The sequence below is a fragment of the Coloeus monedula genome (genome assembly GCF_965178545.1).
Source record: "Coloeus monedula genome assembly, chromosome: 3".
Taxonomy (NCBI): domain Eukaryota; kingdom Metazoa; phylum Chordata; class Aves; order Passeriformes; family Corvidae; genus Coloeus; species Coloeus monedula.
This window is the reverse complement of record NC_138783.1, coordinates 89686048-89703723: the sequence shown is the minus strand read 5'-3', so window position 1 is coordinate 89703723 and position 17676 is coordinate 89686048. Positions and strand designations below refer to the sequence as shown.

At 41.6% G+C, this 17676-nt stretch overlaps 1 protein-coding gene across 4 annotated transcripts in view; it reads right to left on the bottom strand.

The window, feature by feature from the left end:
* The window catches only part of MAP4K4 (mitogen-activated protein kinase kinase kinase kinase 4), a 166561-nt gene that overhangs the window by 40850 nt on the left and 108035 nt on the right, over positions 1 to 17676 (bottom strand). For all 4 annotated transcript variants that reach the window (XM_082279409.1, XM_082279410.1, XM_082279407.1 and 1 more), the window contains exons 4-12: positions 17331 to 17456; positions 16448 to 16558; positions 13557 to 13647; positions 11873 to 12003; positions 9560 to 9614; positions 7124 to 7202; positions 3516 to 3691; positions 2766 to 2838; positions 2089 to 2299 (exon numbers count right to left, since the gene is read on the bottom strand). In XM_082279409.1, coding sequence (XP_082135535.1) covers positions 2089 to 2299; positions 2766 to 2838; positions 3516 to 3691; positions 7124 to 7202; positions 9560 to 9614; positions 11873 to 12003; positions 13557 to 13647; positions 16448 to 16558; positions 17331 to 17456 — 1053 coding nt within the window. The remainder of the gene's footprint in view (positions 1 to 2088; positions 2300 to 2765; positions 2839 to 3515; positions 3692 to 7123; positions 7203 to 9559; positions 9615 to 11872; positions 12004 to 13556; positions 13648 to 16447; positions 16559 to 17330; positions 17457 to 17676) is intronic.

The following is a 17676-nucleotide window of genomic DNA, read 5'->3' as shown; positions in this document are numbered from 1 at the left end:
TACCACCCTTCCCCCATCTGAAGGAGCTTGTTTTGGCTGCCGTTTTTTTAAAAATCACTTGGGATCATACATTTTTCCAACACAAGAGTCAATGAACTAAGTGGGGATTTTTTGAAAGCTAAATGTGAGCCTTTTCTTTAATGCACTTGATGAACAATATGCCCACACCATCACCTGTAAAAGGAAACTTTTGTAACTTGTCATTCCTATTTATGCCTCCAAGGGAATCCGGAAGAGGTTACAGACCAATACCAGGTAAAAAGCTTTGATCTTACAAATTTTACATGTTTTACCATGCAACCCTACTCAGTAATACAATCTACATTACATGCTGTCTTGTGGTTGTGGTAGCTGTCAGTTTTGTTTCATATTTTTAAAAGCAGGACTGATTAAACATAACTTTCAGGTAACTGCCTTTTCTTTTTACTTGCTCATTTAGTTATAACTGCAACATCCCGAAAAAGTCCAACCCGTGCAGGGAAAATGGTGCATTGCTTTGTTTCCACTATTAGCAGCAGCAGCTCCTTTATTTCAAAAAGAAAATCCAGATTTTAAGAGTTGCACTGATTACTAAAGTTAAATGACCTAGATAATTTAATTGTAATCCTCTTCCTCAACAAAAAATACTGCCTGCAGAACCTTAGAGATTAAAGGGGCATTTAAAAGAAATCATTGACTTGCATACTAAGAAAAATTTGAGAGGCTAAATAGTATCTCAACTTTTGCCCACCTTTGACAATATCAGTATTTTATTTTCATATTTTCCTAGTATCTTTTTTTATTACTTACTCCCCCCACAAACAGTCTAAAACAGTTGGAAGTACTACAGTGTTTATCTTGGCATTCTCTGAAGGGTGGGAAAGAAACAGAAGAGAAATGGAGTTTATACGGTTTCCCCTCATTCCTCCTCATGGATTCATGTGTGGCTGAATCTTAGCTACCAATCCCTCCTTATAGCAACACTAAACTCATTTGCACTTTGGAAAAGAGGGATAAGGAGCATAATGTGACCTGGAAGGGTATTTGGAACTTTGTATTACCTGTTATGCAAACACATCACAGGATGCAAATCAACATTTGGTCCTGGTTGCATCCTCATTAAACGTTACCAGGATTTGGAAAACCAGACTGGGTGTAGTTTTTCCATCATTCCTATGTGGACAGTTGAAACAGACTCAAGCAAGAGGTCATTTAAGAACAACTGGAATTTGACCCTGCATTTCCTGAAGAACAAGGATTGGTTTCATTTCAACTCTGTGTCATACCCAGCTCTGGCCTGAAGAGCTGTTTTGAAATCTTCCTACCTCTGAAGCTCACGCTGCATATTCCATCTACATATATATAAATGCACACGAGATCTTAGGAGGTAAAAAGTATGACAGAACCATATTGTCCATGTACATTTACTTTCTTTTACCTTCCAGCAAAGTATAGAAATGGCATACTTACTCTATCAAAAAGTATGATCTACATATTTGCAATTTCTGCAGAATTATAATGTTAACACTGATTTATAAAACATATTTATAGATCTACTTTTAAAAGCCCCTTCCAATCCAAATCATTCTATGATTTTATGATCTAGGTGGCTTTTAGTCATTAAGCTACCTATGCATGAGAGAGTAATACATTAAAATACAGGCTTCTATCTACCATGAATGAGTGCGAAACACAGATGTTTGAGAAACATTTAAAGGGAAATCTGAAAAATATTATGGCCTTCCCAAAAAGTACTCTTGAGAGGAAAATCTATCTGGGAATAATTTATGTCTCCTCTTCTCTACAGCTACCTAAAGCCTAGACAGAGACCAAGACAAAGACTCTCTCCTAAAAAACACCTTCCAAAACCCAGCTCTATATTGTCTTCATAGAAGCTGCTGGATATTCAAACGCTTTGGAAGACATATTCGAGTAGCCGGGCAGGGATTTAAGTGCTTTGCTCTACGTTTGCAGGTGGATTTTCACATGATGTTTTCTTTCTTGAGATATCCTGGGGCTACAGGGAACTCTTTTTAAATGGGCACAGGAATGGGAAACAAAAGGGCGAGAGGGACTTCTGTCCCCCAAACTCCAGTCTCCTGTTTCTACCTCTTCTAGCCGCCTCCTCTGCTCCTTCTGCTGCTCGATGCGTTTCTGCCTCTCTGCCAGCAGCTGCCTCTTGTACTCCTCCTGCTCACGGAGCTGCTGCTCCTGCAGCAGCTGCTGTCTCCGAAGGGCCTCGGACCGTTCCTTGTTTTCCTGCTGCAGTCTCAGGAAATCACGTCGGAGGGTTGATTCTCCAGGCACATTGACAATAGAACTGCAACAAGAGGAAGCTAAAGCCTTCTGTATGATAAAGCCTGATGGGCCATTAAATACCTTTGCCAAAGCAGGGGAACATTAATAAATTATATCATGATGTTAAAGTTTAATCTCATTTCTTTTGGAGCAAGGACACTGAATGTATGTCAAATACACGCTCTCAGTGGAAGGCGTGAAATGAGGCCAAGCAAAATAAGGACGAATGCTAACATTGTGGAGACCCTGATCAATCATATTTGCCATAAATCTCCCTCCATCCAGATTTTGTTGGCTCTAAGTCATAGGAAGGAGAGCTTTCAAACCTTTAGCAGTCATAGCATAGGTATTCAAACCCTTTGGGTAGTTTGTGTGGCTTGAGCATTCACTTAATAAGAGACAGAAATTTAGCATGCTGATTTATAATCACAGACCTTTAGACTTACGTGGCATGGATTGCCCAAAGCCATCCCAAAAGCAATTATTACCTTGGCTCTCCTTCTTGTTCAGGCACTTCCTCCTCTTCTTCCTCACTTCCACTATATTCATACTCCGTCTCATCTAACAGGAAAGAAACAAAGGCTTGGATAGTACTTTAATTTTAGGGCAGTGGGGAGTTGCAGTAGCACCTCAGTAAACCAGCTCCTGCTCCCTTCGGTGAGAAGATCTATCACAGACCCTAGAACTCATTCTGTATAAATCAGCTCATCTTCCCTGACTTGTAAAGTGGCACAGTGCTTTGCAAAAGACTTCCAGCAAATTCCCTGAACAACACCAGGTTTTATATGTAAGACAAGACACCAGGAGAACTTCAGCACCACCTGAATAAGGAGAAAAGGCTGCCCAAAACATTTGCTTCACAGCTCTTGTGATGGGTTATTTCCTGTGAGTCTGATTTATGGCATCAGCCCAGGAAATGAACCAATCACAGACTTAGGAAGGGAAAGGCATATATGCCAATATCCTCCTAAATACTGTTTAATGCTTGTATGGAAGAGGCAGAGGCCAAGAAGTAAGTAAACTTAATGTATCAGAAAATACAGCACTTGAAACTGATACCCTCTCTGTAAAGGACAGAACAAAAAGCTTTCTGACAGTCAAATTAGGAATTAAAAAAGAACTTTTTAAGGATTTGGGCTATAGGAGCTTCTCTTGGGGTGGGTATTAAGAATGCAAAGCAGGACAAAAATACGCATTTTTGACAAGTTGCAAAGACTTGATTTTTAGAAGCTGCATACCTTTCTCTCCTCTCTTCTTCCTGGTCCTGTCTATATGGTCCTTAAGCTGGATTCGGACTTGCCTTTCATTTGGCTGGTCACGTATAAAGGGATGTTTCAACAGTTGCTCTGTAGAAGGTCGCTGCATGTAATTCTTCACTAGACAACCTTCTATAAAGCTGAAAAACTTTTTCGACCTGAGAAAGCAGGAAGGAAAAAACAAAACAAAGCAAAAGGTGACAGGTAAAACTCAGCTGAAACATTTTTTCTGTTCTTCCTCAAATTCCTTTCCTCAAGAACATCATGTCCCAAAGGACAGTTCAAGTGCTACCTGCAAGTGTACCTCCTGATCAGATCTGAGTATGTTCCAGCTGAGCACCGGGCTGGAGGGACACAGGGTGACATGAACATACTTGCAGCACTCAGGCACAGCCTCACAGTAATGTGCCCTCTTTCAGAGGCATAATTGCCCTGAAAGTCAGGATCTATTAGTGAGGTGAATCACGTAAACCCAGCTCTGCTGCTTCTGGATCAGAGCTGGATAGAATCCAGCCTGCTTGGAGCAGAGGCAGGGCAGCTCTGGTGTGCCTCCACCTACCCACGCTACAGACAGCCATACCCAAAGCCAGGAGAACTGTGTCTGCCATTCTCCTGACACAAGCAGCACCACACTGCTTTTGCATGCACCTGGGCTCACAGAGTTAGATCTGCCAGAATTTAAGATTATTTTATCTTTTACCTTAAGAGTCACACACAAAAATTCTTATAGTACAATAGGCAGGTGTTGGTCAGTGCTGTCTGTTCAACACAGGTACTTTGGGTCAAATTCTCTCTGACACAATTTAATGGCATGAACTAAACTAAACCCCTCCTGCACACAGAATAAAGTGACAGGGTATGGGAGTTAGCTAAGCTGCAGCACCACCTTCCAAAATTTGCCCTTCATTTGAACTCTTGAAAGAGGACTGTCACAGGTTAGCGAGCATAGTCCCGGAAGGGACGTCCTTGCTAAGGGGTGCTTACAGTTTCCTCTGGGAACTGATAGAACCTATCAGCTGGCCAGTTTGAATATGGACAATTCTCTAAGCCACTTAAAGTTGTGAACACCTCTGTGATCCACATTTAAGAATAGGGAAACTCCCCCTCCAAGCTCTCTCTCGTTTCCGGCGCTGGCACAGGTGGCTGCGGGCCCCGTGTGGGGGCCAGCGGGCCCGGCCAGGCCCTGCTCAGGCCAGGCCAGGCTGGGCCACGGCCATCCTGGAGCCATGGACCTGTTCCAGCCGTGGAACCCCCCCCACTGCCTTGCCGTGGGCAGCCGGAGCGGCTCGGCTCCCCCCCCTCTCCACTGCAATAAGAAAAATTCAACATTCCAGCTGCAAGGCCGAGGTGAGATTAACCCTTTTACTGCTCTGAAGAGCTGAAACCTGAGGGAAGAGAGAGAGGAGATGCTTAAAGCTGAAATTCTGTTGTGAAGCTATGACATATCAGAGTATCCTGTTGTAATTTCATGAAGATATGGGGGGTGGAGTGTTCAACTCATAAGCAAAAGCACCTGCTCTGAGATAGGCAGATGCTGATGCAGCTGTAATTTCATGAGAAGTTTGAACAAGGAGAGATGAACCAGATGAGGACTTTTGCTCCAAACGGGAAAGGAGAAAACCTCAGTCCCTAGAGATGAACCAGATGAGGACTTTTGCTCCAAACGGGAAAGGAGAAAACCTCAGTCCCTAGAGATGCTCCCAGAGATAGTCTTAACGATGAAGATGATGAAGACCCTTTGCTCCCAGGGAAGGAGAAGGGCCTCTGTTTTTGTTTCTGAATGGCTCAACCTTAAAATTGTACCCCAAAAAACTTCAAGAGTGGACCCTCGAAAGCAGTTGCGGGAAAAGCTGCAAGTCGGGGGAAAGGACTCAAACGCAGGCAGAGAGACTCCTCTTCCTAAATGGACTGAACAATATTTGGAAGTGGGCGGCTGTCTCGTTGTGATAATGTTTTCATAGCATGAGCAAGAAGAGACTTCTCTTTCTAAATGGACTAAACAAGGTTATTATGGAAGTGGTAAACAGACTGAACATCTTAAGGGTTGTTTTTTCACATTGTCAGTGGGAGAAGGGAGGAAGGTGGGGGGAGGAGGAGAGTTCTGAAGGTGGTATAATTTTTTTTCTTTTCTCCATCTTTTAGGTCTGTTAATAAACTTCTTTATATTCTTTCAAGTTTGGTGCCTGCTTTGCATTTCTCCTAATTCGTATCTCACAGCAGATAAACAGTAATGAGTATTTTGGACCAAACCACTACAAGGACCTATCCAGAAAGAAGTGACCAAACAAGTCACCTTGCAAAATGCCAATAGTGGAAGTACTCAAAACTGCAGTGAGGCACTGGAACAGGTTGCCCAGAGAAGTTGTGGATGCCCCATCCCTGGCCAGGCTGGATGGGTTTCTGAGCTACCTGAATTAGTGGGTGGCATCCCTGTCCATGGCAGGGTTTGGAACTAGATGATCTTTAAGGTCCCTTCCAATCCAAGCCATTCTGTGATGATTCTACAACTCTGTCATCATTTGGCCTATCTTCTCGTAACCTGCCACTGAGCACACTATCAAAACAGTTGAGTCACAGCAGCACTGCCTTTGACCAGAGCTGCTTTTTATTTGGTAGCTGCTTTCAACCTGCTCCAGTGCTTGGAGAGCAAATATCCTCACCACATGGTTAAGCATAAAAACAATTATTTCTATCCATCAGTTTACTTCCCTACTGTAATAAAAAAGGCTGAATCCAACATAAATAACTTGGTTGTTCAGATTTTTCATTCCTTACACCTTGAATGTTATTATTTCACATAAAAAGGTTAATGAAAGGCTAATGCAAATGGCATATGTGCATCTCTATTCCCTTAATACATGCAGAAGGCAAGTAAGAGAGAGTGATGCCTTGACAGTACAAGTGCCTAAATAAGTCAATCCAGGTAGAGACCAAGCCCAGCAAGCAAGCCAAGTTTATGTTATGTTGACATTGAATACACAGTCAAATCACTTGATTATTTTGACAGGATCACAGCATCCCATGATCACATTCAATCTATAAGAAACCTCTTTCTAGGGAGTATTTTTGTTTCATATGTGCCAGTTGTAACCAATAACTGGGAGGAAATCCTCTGATACTAATGGATTCTTCTCAGCTGGCAAGAAGCAAGCACTCAATTCCAACCATTTACAATAATTATAGTAAAAGCCTTCATTAGTTTTAATAGCTCCTTTCTATTTAGCAACTAGAACACTACAGTACTGTTCTGTTTCTGTGTTATGATACATCTGAGAAAACATACTGCATATTAAGAGTGCTGCAGCAGTCTATTTTTTAAAATATGGATCCATTTGTCACCCTAATACAGATGCTACTCTATCAAAAAAAACCCTGGGTATTTATTTTCACACAATTTGAGATGGAATTTCTCTGGGACAAAAAACTAAATAATACATGCATTTTATGTCATGCCTTGATTCAGAGGCATAAAAGATAACGGAGATTTTTCTAACTTAAATTGCTTTACAGTTCTATGGAAGGCTTAACAAAACTGTATGTGATACAAGAAGATTTCATGTCACAAAAGGCTAGAAGCAAGATATACATACCATTTCTTGGATTTTAACCGTGGGGGAGGGTTCCTGGGTATCAGAAAGAGAGCCCTCATGGGATGCATGTCACAAAGCGCTAAAGGGAAGAAAACAAAACCAAACAGAGACATACAGACACTGATTTAGTTGCTCTCTGTCAATGCCATGACTTCAGCTTCCACAACCATTCCCACTACCCCAAAAATACATGCAGAAGGTGCAGACAGCAACACAGCTTAACAGAATTAGCCCAAAATGACAACAATTGCATAGCTAAGTGTGCCAGTGGCAGCCCAAAAAGAGAAAGAGATCGAAGCATGGATTAACCTCCAGAATCAACCAAGATGGGAACATCTGAGTATGGCCCTCCTCCAGCCCCAAGTCATCTAACTTACTTTCTGGTCAATAAAATATTGGGAGATGATGATGATGGTGGAAGGGAAGAATGAGAGTTACAATCTTCCCTCTACCTGCCCTTCTCTCCCACTATGGAGGATGCTTCATTTTTGCTCTCTAGACCTGGATATTTTCTTTACTTCAAGGCATGACAGTTTTAAAGCATGGGAGGGTCTGTATAACAAAAAAGGATTGCCTGCAGAATTGAAATGCAAACCCATAACTTTTGTCCAAAGAAGTCCTGTTTGTCTCAGTGGACATTTGGTGGGAGTCCAGGATCAATGTCTGACAGCTTTTCCTCCTGTTCCATAGCAAAGCAACACAGCAGAGCCAACACAAGGAAACAAGGGAGCAGGGACAGGGGCAGCCCAAGAAAAGTCTCTAGGAGCAATGTTTTAACCATCTTCCTGTGTTTGACCTCTTACACCCTCAGTGTCAGCCTGAGTGATCACTGCAGGATGAGGTGACATGTACCACACAACAGAAATTCAGGAGAAACAGACTGATGTGAAGAGAATTCTGGCTTCAAAAATAAGGGGCCACAATCTTGGCAAAGAAGCCCTTGGATGCCTGTGGATCCCTGCAGACCACCAAACGTAGAGATCGACTCTTCAGCTGCCACTGGAGGAGGAGGCAGAGCCCACATACCAGAGGACAAGAGCTGTTCAGCACTTACAGAGGATCTTTGCTTACTTCTTAAATGCCACTCTTGTGCTTTTACACAGAGAGGGGTCAAACTTTGCTTTGGTTTAGAAATGAACAAAATATTATTGTCCAATTCTAGGCTTAGAAAGCCCACAGACACAGCTTTTAATAGAAAGCTATACAGGCAACCCAATGCACTGAACAGAAAGATAGGGCAAAAAGGAGGTAGTTCATTTAATAGAGTGCTGGCTGAGGTGTCCTGGGAGCAGCTATCACATGGACATTCATGCAAACGTGCAATTAAGAAGGAAAAAAGAAAATAACCCCAAACCATCAGACCTCCTAAAACATGAATCAACACATGACCATTGCGATTTGTTTTTTTAAATCTTACATTAAAGTCAATAACAACAACAAAATCAGGCAGCAGCTACAATGAAATGACCAATTTTTAGTTGGGAAATATCAATACTTTATTTCAACATGATAATTTCAAAGACATTTCAAGCTGGGCTGTGGTGTGGTGGTAGATTTTTATGTGCAAAAAAAATTTAATTTGCTCTTAGGTACCTAAGGCTCTTATTTTTAAATACAGAGCTCCAGCTGAGGGTAAGTGTATTTGTAAGATCAGTAAGGACTTTCATAAAAATTATCATTAAAAGTCAAAACACCATGCCTAACTTTTTTTCTTTTCAAAGGTTTCTGTCCTCCTCACACATCTGCTGTTTGCCTTTATATTCTGAAAGAACTATGTGAAAGCAAAAGAACCTATTAAAAAGTTTGGCATTTTTGGTTTCCAGGTTTTCCTCTCAAATCCAAACTAACTGATAATGTTCCCTGCTTGAGAATACCTAAATTCAGCGCTTTGTCCTGAAGAAGGATTTACAGCTTAAGCCATGTCACTGCTAAGGAAGATTAACACCACCCACTGATGAGCGGAAACAAAAGGAGAAGCAACTGTTAGCATTATCCAGACAGAAAGCCAGCATGGAAACAGTTGCCACAAATGCTTTTTTCATTAAGGTTTGTTTCCTCAAAGTCCCACTGACCCTCTCCCCAGCCGAGGTTTCAGTATTCCAGGCCAGTCCATAGACAAAGTGGGACACAACTCCAAAACACAATATACTACCCATAGGAAGGAAGTCAGACACTCGATTAGCTTACAAATATTCCTGCTATAGAAATTAAATTACTGCAGTCTGCACTGTAGTGTTTAAACACAATCCTATCTTTATCAAAAGCATAGCTATTTATGGGATTTTATATTTACAGAGCAGGCAAAACCAAAGAGAACAGAAATAACATGGGGATACTTTCAGAAACCTCAAAACTATGCTTAGATTGCAACCAGCATCACCCCAGTATATATTTCAGCCTTAACGAGCCCACTGGAGAAGCACAGGTATCACTTACGGGGAGCTCCTTCTGCCATCTCTATGGCCGTAATGCCGCATGACCAAAGGTCACTCTGCACAAAAAGAGACACCATATGTTAGCAGGTAGATTTACCCATTCACACAGTAAGAGAGTACTACTTAGAGAGGCCCTGTAGGTGAGGCCAAAACCAAATACCACGGCTATTTAAATAATATAAGCCTCTTTTTTCTTGTAACAGTATGATAAAATCCTACTTTTCATATAATACATAGGTATATGCAGGAACACACGAACATATTCTTACTGAGTGAGCAAACAACCCCTCCTAATTACACATAAAAATATATTCACATTATGACAATGGGAAATACATTTGCCAGAAATCTAAGCCTGTGAAACAACAGAATTTTCAATATTCCCTTGTCAACAAAGAACTGAACAAGGCCATTCCCAGGGTGTGTAGAGATGCAGATAGAAAAGCAAAAGCTCAGCTCAAATTTAAAGTGGCCAGACTTGTCAAAAACTACAAGAAAGGGTTCTTTTGGTATGTAAACAAACAAGCAAGAGCAAAAGGAAAACACAGGACCACGGAAAGGAGAGGTGAATTAGTCAGCAGCACCACCAAAAAGGCAGATTCCCGAAATTTACACCTCTGTCTTTTCCACTGATGAGTGGAAACAAAAGGAAAAGCAAAGCCAACATTCCTCCCCTAACATCTCAGCTTTGCTTGAAACACTACAGAACAAGAGTCCTTCAGTGGCAGCCTCTCAAGGTACCACCTCTGGCCAGCACGTCTGACTCGGGAGAGACCAAACAAGAGCCAGGAAGATCAAACAGAGGGAAGAGATGGAGGAGTCCTGGCAAGGAACCAACTCCAGAGACTGACACAGCTTAATGAGCAAAACACTGGACGAGACTGCTGTGAAAGAGAGCTGTTCTTCAGCAAAGCAGTCTTCATTTCTGGTGATAACTGTGATTTTTTTAAAATTACTTAAAACCAATGAGCAAATAAGCTCTTCGTGCACTACAACCAGAGAAGCATTTCTAAAGATCATGTTTTCAGACCCAGCAAGGCACTCTTAGTCAAATGCAGCCATTTAAGCTAAATTGTACAGCCTCATGGTCTTACAGAATCTTTCCAACATTAATTTTTTGTGAGACACCACCCCACAGGCTCCACCAGGAACAATAAACAGGTGTTTTCAGAGGCCAGAGGAGTTATTTTTCACATCACTACTGCATTAACAAATATTGCAGGGAGTTTTTCTGCTTTATTGTATTATTTAATAGCAAACCTTCCTTACTAATAACGCAATCTGGAAAGATATGAAACATTACCTTTTGTACAATGAGATGCTGAATGTAAAAAGCAATTAAATCAAGAGAAATAGGATCGATCTGATCAATCTTAGTCAAAATGTACAAAACACCAATTCAAATAATCTGGGTGTTTTACAAAGATTTAGACACACACAAACTTACTGATAGCAAACACCACCATCACTCTCAGCAAAGTGATATAACTGATATTCAGCTCTATAAACCATTGTAAGGCCTTAATCCCTGGCTGTCTGCTATCCTTGTTGCCCTTGGTTAAAGCTGGAACAACGCATTAGGCTAAGTGAAGATTTCTTAAAAAGCGTATTTTCACATTTTTTCTTTCCTTGTGCTCTCATTAAAGTCAGCTGAGAATAACTTTCAAGATTACAGTATGCTTTCACTAGATATATTTAACTTTAAATATATATACCTAATATTCTTAAGGATAGTGCAAATACCATCAAGCCAATTATGGTTTTGCAGTAATTAAATCCTTGGTTTGCAGCAAGCTATGTATAAAGGATCTCTGTTAAGAAATGTTGTGATGGATAAATTTCTATCAAAAAAATCATGTCTATGTATCCTGAAATCAGGAATAGTTTTAAGAGCTCTTTCTGTACTTCACTGGCTCTCCAGATAGTGGTTCTATTTAAAGGCAACACCTAAAACGTATTGTTCTGGGTTACCACAATAACTGGGACATAATCTAACACGGTTTAAAGTACAACCATCGTACCAATTGAGAACACAAGCATTTCCAGGTAAACTGTTTTTTGCCTTCTCTAAGCACCTACAGCACCCTGAAGTCCTGTATTTACATCTCAAAGCTATGATAATACAAGCAGCAGAAACTGTTAAAGGTCACAATTTGACAGTATCCATACCCTGTACTTTTGTAATAAGAATGGAACTACACAAAATAGTTACAACCCCTACAAAGCACAAGAAGTCTCAAAAACTGTCGTAATTCATGGACATTTATACTGCAAGTGTATGTTTCGGGTTTTTTTTTTTTAATAGGACTCTTACTCTGTAATCATATGTAGCATCTGGATTCTCATCACAGGCAATAACTTCTGGAGCCATCCAGTATGGAGTCCCAATAAAAGTGTTTCTCCTGCCAACCGTCCTGTCCAGCTGAGCACTCACACCAAAATCCACTGTGGGTGGGAAAAGAGTAAAATGAAATAAGAGGGGAAAAATTATGCAGTGATTACTTTTGCGAAGTGATTTGAAAATAGAGCCCTGTAGATGTTCCATGTGGGAGGACCATGCTGAAGAGAAATAAGATGATTAATCCTGAGGCAACTGAGCCCTCATGGTTCACACACAATGTGCTTGGGCACAAGTGTCAAGGGACACAGCAGCATACAATCACCTCTCCTGTGTAGCCCTCACTGGTCTGCCTGGACAGAAGGGAGAGCACAGATGCAAAAGTACTGCCTGGGAGGCTGAGAGAGGGCTATTTATTCCCTTCCCACGTGGTGAAGCCAAGCACCTTTGCCTATACAGAAACAGCCACTTCCTGAAGGTACATCTCATGCTATGGGAAAATTGCATGCATAAACACGTCCCCTTCAGCTCACCACTTTCGCTGCTCTAAAACTGGACAGCAAAAATAATCTTTTGTTCAGGGAGCTGCTCTCTGGTTTAAAAGTGCAGAGCAGAAACATCACTGGGAGCAAAAGATGAGGATTATTCAAGAAGTGCTAACTTTGAGCACACATGCACACAGGCTGCAAAAGAGGTGCCCACTGATTACAAAGCAATTACATTACAAAGGTGTTTTCTGCCCTTCATTTTGCCCTGCTCATGACCACAGTGCTATGTGTCTTTCTATACCAGTAACTGCATCTGCTCTAAGAGGGCTGTGTCAGCTTCACTGCACCCACCATCTAAGTGACACTGACAAACTGTGTAGACAACCTCAGTGGAAGCAATGGTTTGGAAGCTACTGTGCTCCATTTTGGACCAAACGAAGGAAAGCTCTCCTGAGAGCTTCCTCCTCCAGCAGCCGGGACAACTTCCCATGCCTCGTGCTGCAGGAAGGTGTAATGCAAACCAGAAGGGATGTGGGCTGGGTGGGAGGGCTTCAGCATGGCTCTATATTTAATGAAAAAAAGGTGGCGAGTATAGCGTGATACAAACACAGAAGGTTAACATGTGCACTAACTGAAAGAGACAAATTAGAGAGGAAATAAAAAAAAGAGTATGCCCACTTGGCAGGAGAGAAGAGGCCAGGGATGAGCACGATTTTCAGCAAGCACGCCAGTGCTGGAACTGTGTTTTGAATTCAATGCCACAGCTCCCTTGAGAGTGCTGTCCAGATCATATTTTTGTGTCCAGAACCTGAACAGCAGGTGCTATTTTAATTAAAGCCAAATACAAGAGAGACTCCTGTCACTTCCCGAGTCCAGAATAAAGTGAATCAGAACAGACTCAAGTTACACACAGCTCAGTGGGGGAAAAAATGATCCCTGCACTGATTCTGGCATGGAAACCAGTATCTTCTAACAAAATTCAACAACAACCTGTGCTACATCCTCTCCAAGCAGGAGAAAATACATTCAGGCTGTCAATCCACATGGAACTAGTGACAGAGTACTCATGCTATAAAACATGTTATAGAGCTCTTAAAGGATGAAATTAATTTGGGAACATCATAAAACCAAAGGCTGAACAAATGAGGAAGCGTACATGTGTGCCTACTTACCAAGTTTCACTTCTGCATTCTCTGTTAACAACACATTTTGCCCTTTGATATCCCTGTGAATCACATGATGGGCATGAAGATGTGCCAACCCCTGCATTAAGGAAAAGAGAAGTGAAGAAGGAGAGGATGTTCAGAGTTAGGCTCTTGGCTTAGCAACAGACTATCCATACCCAGCAGCCCCAAAGGTCGTAGCACTGTCTCGACCTCTTGCAGCTGGGTGCAATGGGACTTGCAGCAGCCATGTAGCAGCACACCACCCACACAGCTTTTGGTGATGGAGCAGAGACACAGGCCTCAGGTCATGCACACACAGTACCTGAATACAGCCCAACATCTGCACTGTGCAAAGCCCTCCCAGCTGTCCTGTGAACAAAGTTCAGCTCCCACAAAGTGTCTGTGCAATTACATTCTAAATGACATCAGTGTCCGTGTGTGCCACTGGCTCCTGATGTGCACAGGGTCACACAGATTTTAATTGGGAAGGGAGGTGGAAGGAGAAAGGAGCATCAACATGCACCACCGAGAAGGGGGCAGGGGGTCGGACTGGCAGTCATGTTTGAAGGCGAGGGGGGACAGATGACAAAGACATGCTCTACTGCAAAGCTGCAGTTCTCTTCTCTAGCCTTCATAAATATGAAGCCAGATAACTGTACCTCAGGAAAAAAAATGCAAAAGAAAAAAAAGTTTAAAAAAACAAAAGCATAAGCATTATACTTTCCAAAGGAAACAAAACCTCCTGCCATACGGTGCTTTTTGTTGAGACAGCACCTGGATACATGCCCCAAAGCATTAGCCATGTGCAGGGAGGGCTGAGAAAGACATATGTTGCATTTTACTCTCTAATGTAATTGGGAGAACAACAGGCAATCCTCTTAGCAACTGCTTGTATTTTGGGTTCTCCTCAGTTTTCTGCTTGGAAAATTGTAGTCTCCAGTGGGATCATCTTGCCTATTCGTGTTGCCCTCATAGTCTTTTAATGTTATGTGAAAAATAAAGAAATAGAACCTTTACAGCTGCAAGAGGTTAAGAGAGTAGTGGTTGCTGTAGAGAAGTATTTCCTAACACATGTTCTTCATTAACTGATCATTTACCAGTTTGCCTACATAACCATTGGGCTGTTTTCCTTTTTTAAAACAGTTAATGAGTGTGACAAAAAAACACCAGCCACAGCTTCTCTCTCACACATCACAAGCCAATCAAGTGAACCACTGATATCCCTGAGACCCTTCACTGACTGCTAATGCTAAGTGTGGTCATTTGTCACAGGAATGAAGGCTTTTCCACAGCTTCACACAGGATATTTTTTAAAGCCTTCTGCTACACCAACCCAGCCAGAGAGATAATCGTCTGTTCTCTCCAGAGTACCATCTAACCTTACTGAAAAAACACATCTGGGGTTGTGAAGGACTGGAAGAAGACAGAGGGGCACGTCTCCACTTTCCTACAGCCCCCAGACCTTTCCAACCACACAAGGATCCACTGGGTCCACCTTCACCTGTGTCTCCACCTACACCAATCTTTGGCACTTTGGCTCCTTTTAACTTTGCGTTACACAACCTCTCTCCTCCACCTCTGACAAACTCTGTGTTGAATTAGGTTTTGAAAAGTCTCATAGCAATGTGAGTTTAGCATTCCTTTTTTCCAGATATTCCAGTTCCTGATGGCCAGTAATTAATGCTCCTTTTGCAAATCTCTCACTGAAATGAGAAAATAGTTTTCCTTATCTCTTTTCTGAGGTAAATAATTTTTCCCTCTTCTCAGCAAGTGTTTGACTGCTTTATCTAAGGAGGATCTATGATGAATGCAACAAAGCATGCAATACCTCCAAGCCCACATGGCTCTCAAATCAAGGATAAGATAGTCCTGCAGAATTTAGTTTTCCTCATATTAAAGCATGCTATCCATTTGTTTTGAAATACAACTTCTGGCACAACTTGAAATGTGCCAGTCAAACTCCAGCGGCTGGACTCCTCTCCAGAATTTGAAATTAGAGCAAGAGACCAGAACCACGTGTCTCCCTCCGTCCTCATCTTAAAAATTTGCTCTGCCAAGGCAGAGAAAATGTGTAACACAGACAACTGCAGCACTGATTTATATGCAAGAGCCAGTGCTGGTTTCCTTTAACATAAAGCTCTTCAGAACTTCATTTATGATTAAACAATTGAACAAACATACTGTGTAGTGGTATGGGTAGGAGGCAATTTGTTTTACAAAGAAGCACAAGGAAAACCATACCAAATTTACTTAGTGAAGCAAAACAAATGCCAATTCAAAAAGCACTTAAACTGTACCAACTGGAAATTAAATATTAAGAGTAATTAGTTAAAGTTTCAATTTTAGAACAACTGGTAAGCTGCAACCCTCTTCCTAAAAAACTTCTGCAGTGCCACCCGCGAGCACTGCACAGGGCATAGCCACATGTGACAGAGCTGCTTGCTCTAGACAGACTGCAGGACAACACAAGACGAGAGCACATCACAGCACAGAAGTCCTGACTGCTGGCCTGAGCCAACAGGTCCTCCTCCATGGACTTGATTAGGAGAAGAGAAAGGCAGCTGCAAGCATAGTTAGAAAAGCCCATTCTGTATGCTGCTGTGCTACAACACTGTTTCAGCCTCAGGTCTTATGGACACTGTTTCACAGCTCCTACAGTAGGTAAGGTCACTGGCTCCTCATGACTAGAAATTGTGATTTTCTGCAAGGCTTCTGCTACAATACAGTACAACTCTCACCAAGTTAAATGACATGGAGCAGACATCTATCTGCTCCTACGCACTCTCCAAGTGATGACATGGCTAATGGGATTGATCAGAAACAGCTTCTTGCAGGACCTCAAGCTAGGCTACATCTCTGTAAGACTGTTTCTGTGTGGGACAGGCTCTTTTCCTTACCCGGAGAATCTCTCTGGAGATATATGCTATCCAGTCTTCTTTCAGAGTATTCCCTTTGGTGTTCTTCACAAGGTCTGTGATAGAGCCAGCTCCACAAAACTCCATAACAAGCTGCAAAACAAATATCAGTGTACAACCAACATTAAACACAGATCTCAGCTGTTTAACAAAGAAAAATAATCAGGTTTCAGCATTGATATGGGAAGCTCTTGTAAAGCGGAGAATGTATTTTACATCTCTGCCTGGAAAGTGGATTCAACCAAACATCTTCAACGTGTGTCAGACATATATGGAATATGTCTCACATTAGGTACCACATTTTCAAGGACTGATTCAATCACTGTAATTTAATGCTGGGAATCTGGATTTGCTCAGCTATGCAAAATGCACTAGCAGTAAGAACACATCCAGTGCTGAAGGAACCAAATTGATCACATCACTGCAATACCATCCATCTTATCCTTTAACTTCCATTTATTTATGGAAGAACACACACCCTGCCATTTCAACCCCGAACTTCAGTCCTCTAGAGGGTGTAGATGAGGTGGGATGAAAAATGTAATGGGTACAATTCCCAAGTGCAGCTTTATTTTTACATTCACATATTCTTACTGCTGTGCTCAGATGTCTTGTTCCTATGAAACATGTTACTATCCATCCGGGAAAAAAGTTACTTAAAGAACAAATCTACTGCTTATAGCAAATCTTGGTTCAGCCACCCCCTTAAGGATGTGTGATTAGCCTCTGTGATTCACTTATCTAGCTGTCCAGGCAAGCACCAAACTCCTTTAGTTAGTCTTTCCATAAAGTGGTATTTCTCTCATTGTCAATCTATATCCAATAGGGAAAGAATTAAGAACATGTCTGAAAAACATCTGCTTACCCACAGTTGGTCATCATGTCCTGGAGGACTCTTCTTAATGAAAGCACCATAATAAGTTGCAATATTTCTGTGATGAGAATATTTCTTTAGCATATTAATCTCCAGTTTGATTTCTTCTTCTTCATCCTTTGGAAAAAATAAAACAAACCCCCATATGTTTAGTATATCATGTGCATTATTGATTTATTCTTCACTTTCACACAAGTAGATTGTTTTTAAAGTTCAATTCATACAGCATCATGTTCCATAAACCCCTCTGATGTTCATGCCATCAAAATCCTGTGTATTGAGATGGTCTGAAACAGGTCCTTCCCAAGTTTTCAGTACCGCAAAAAACCAAATAAAG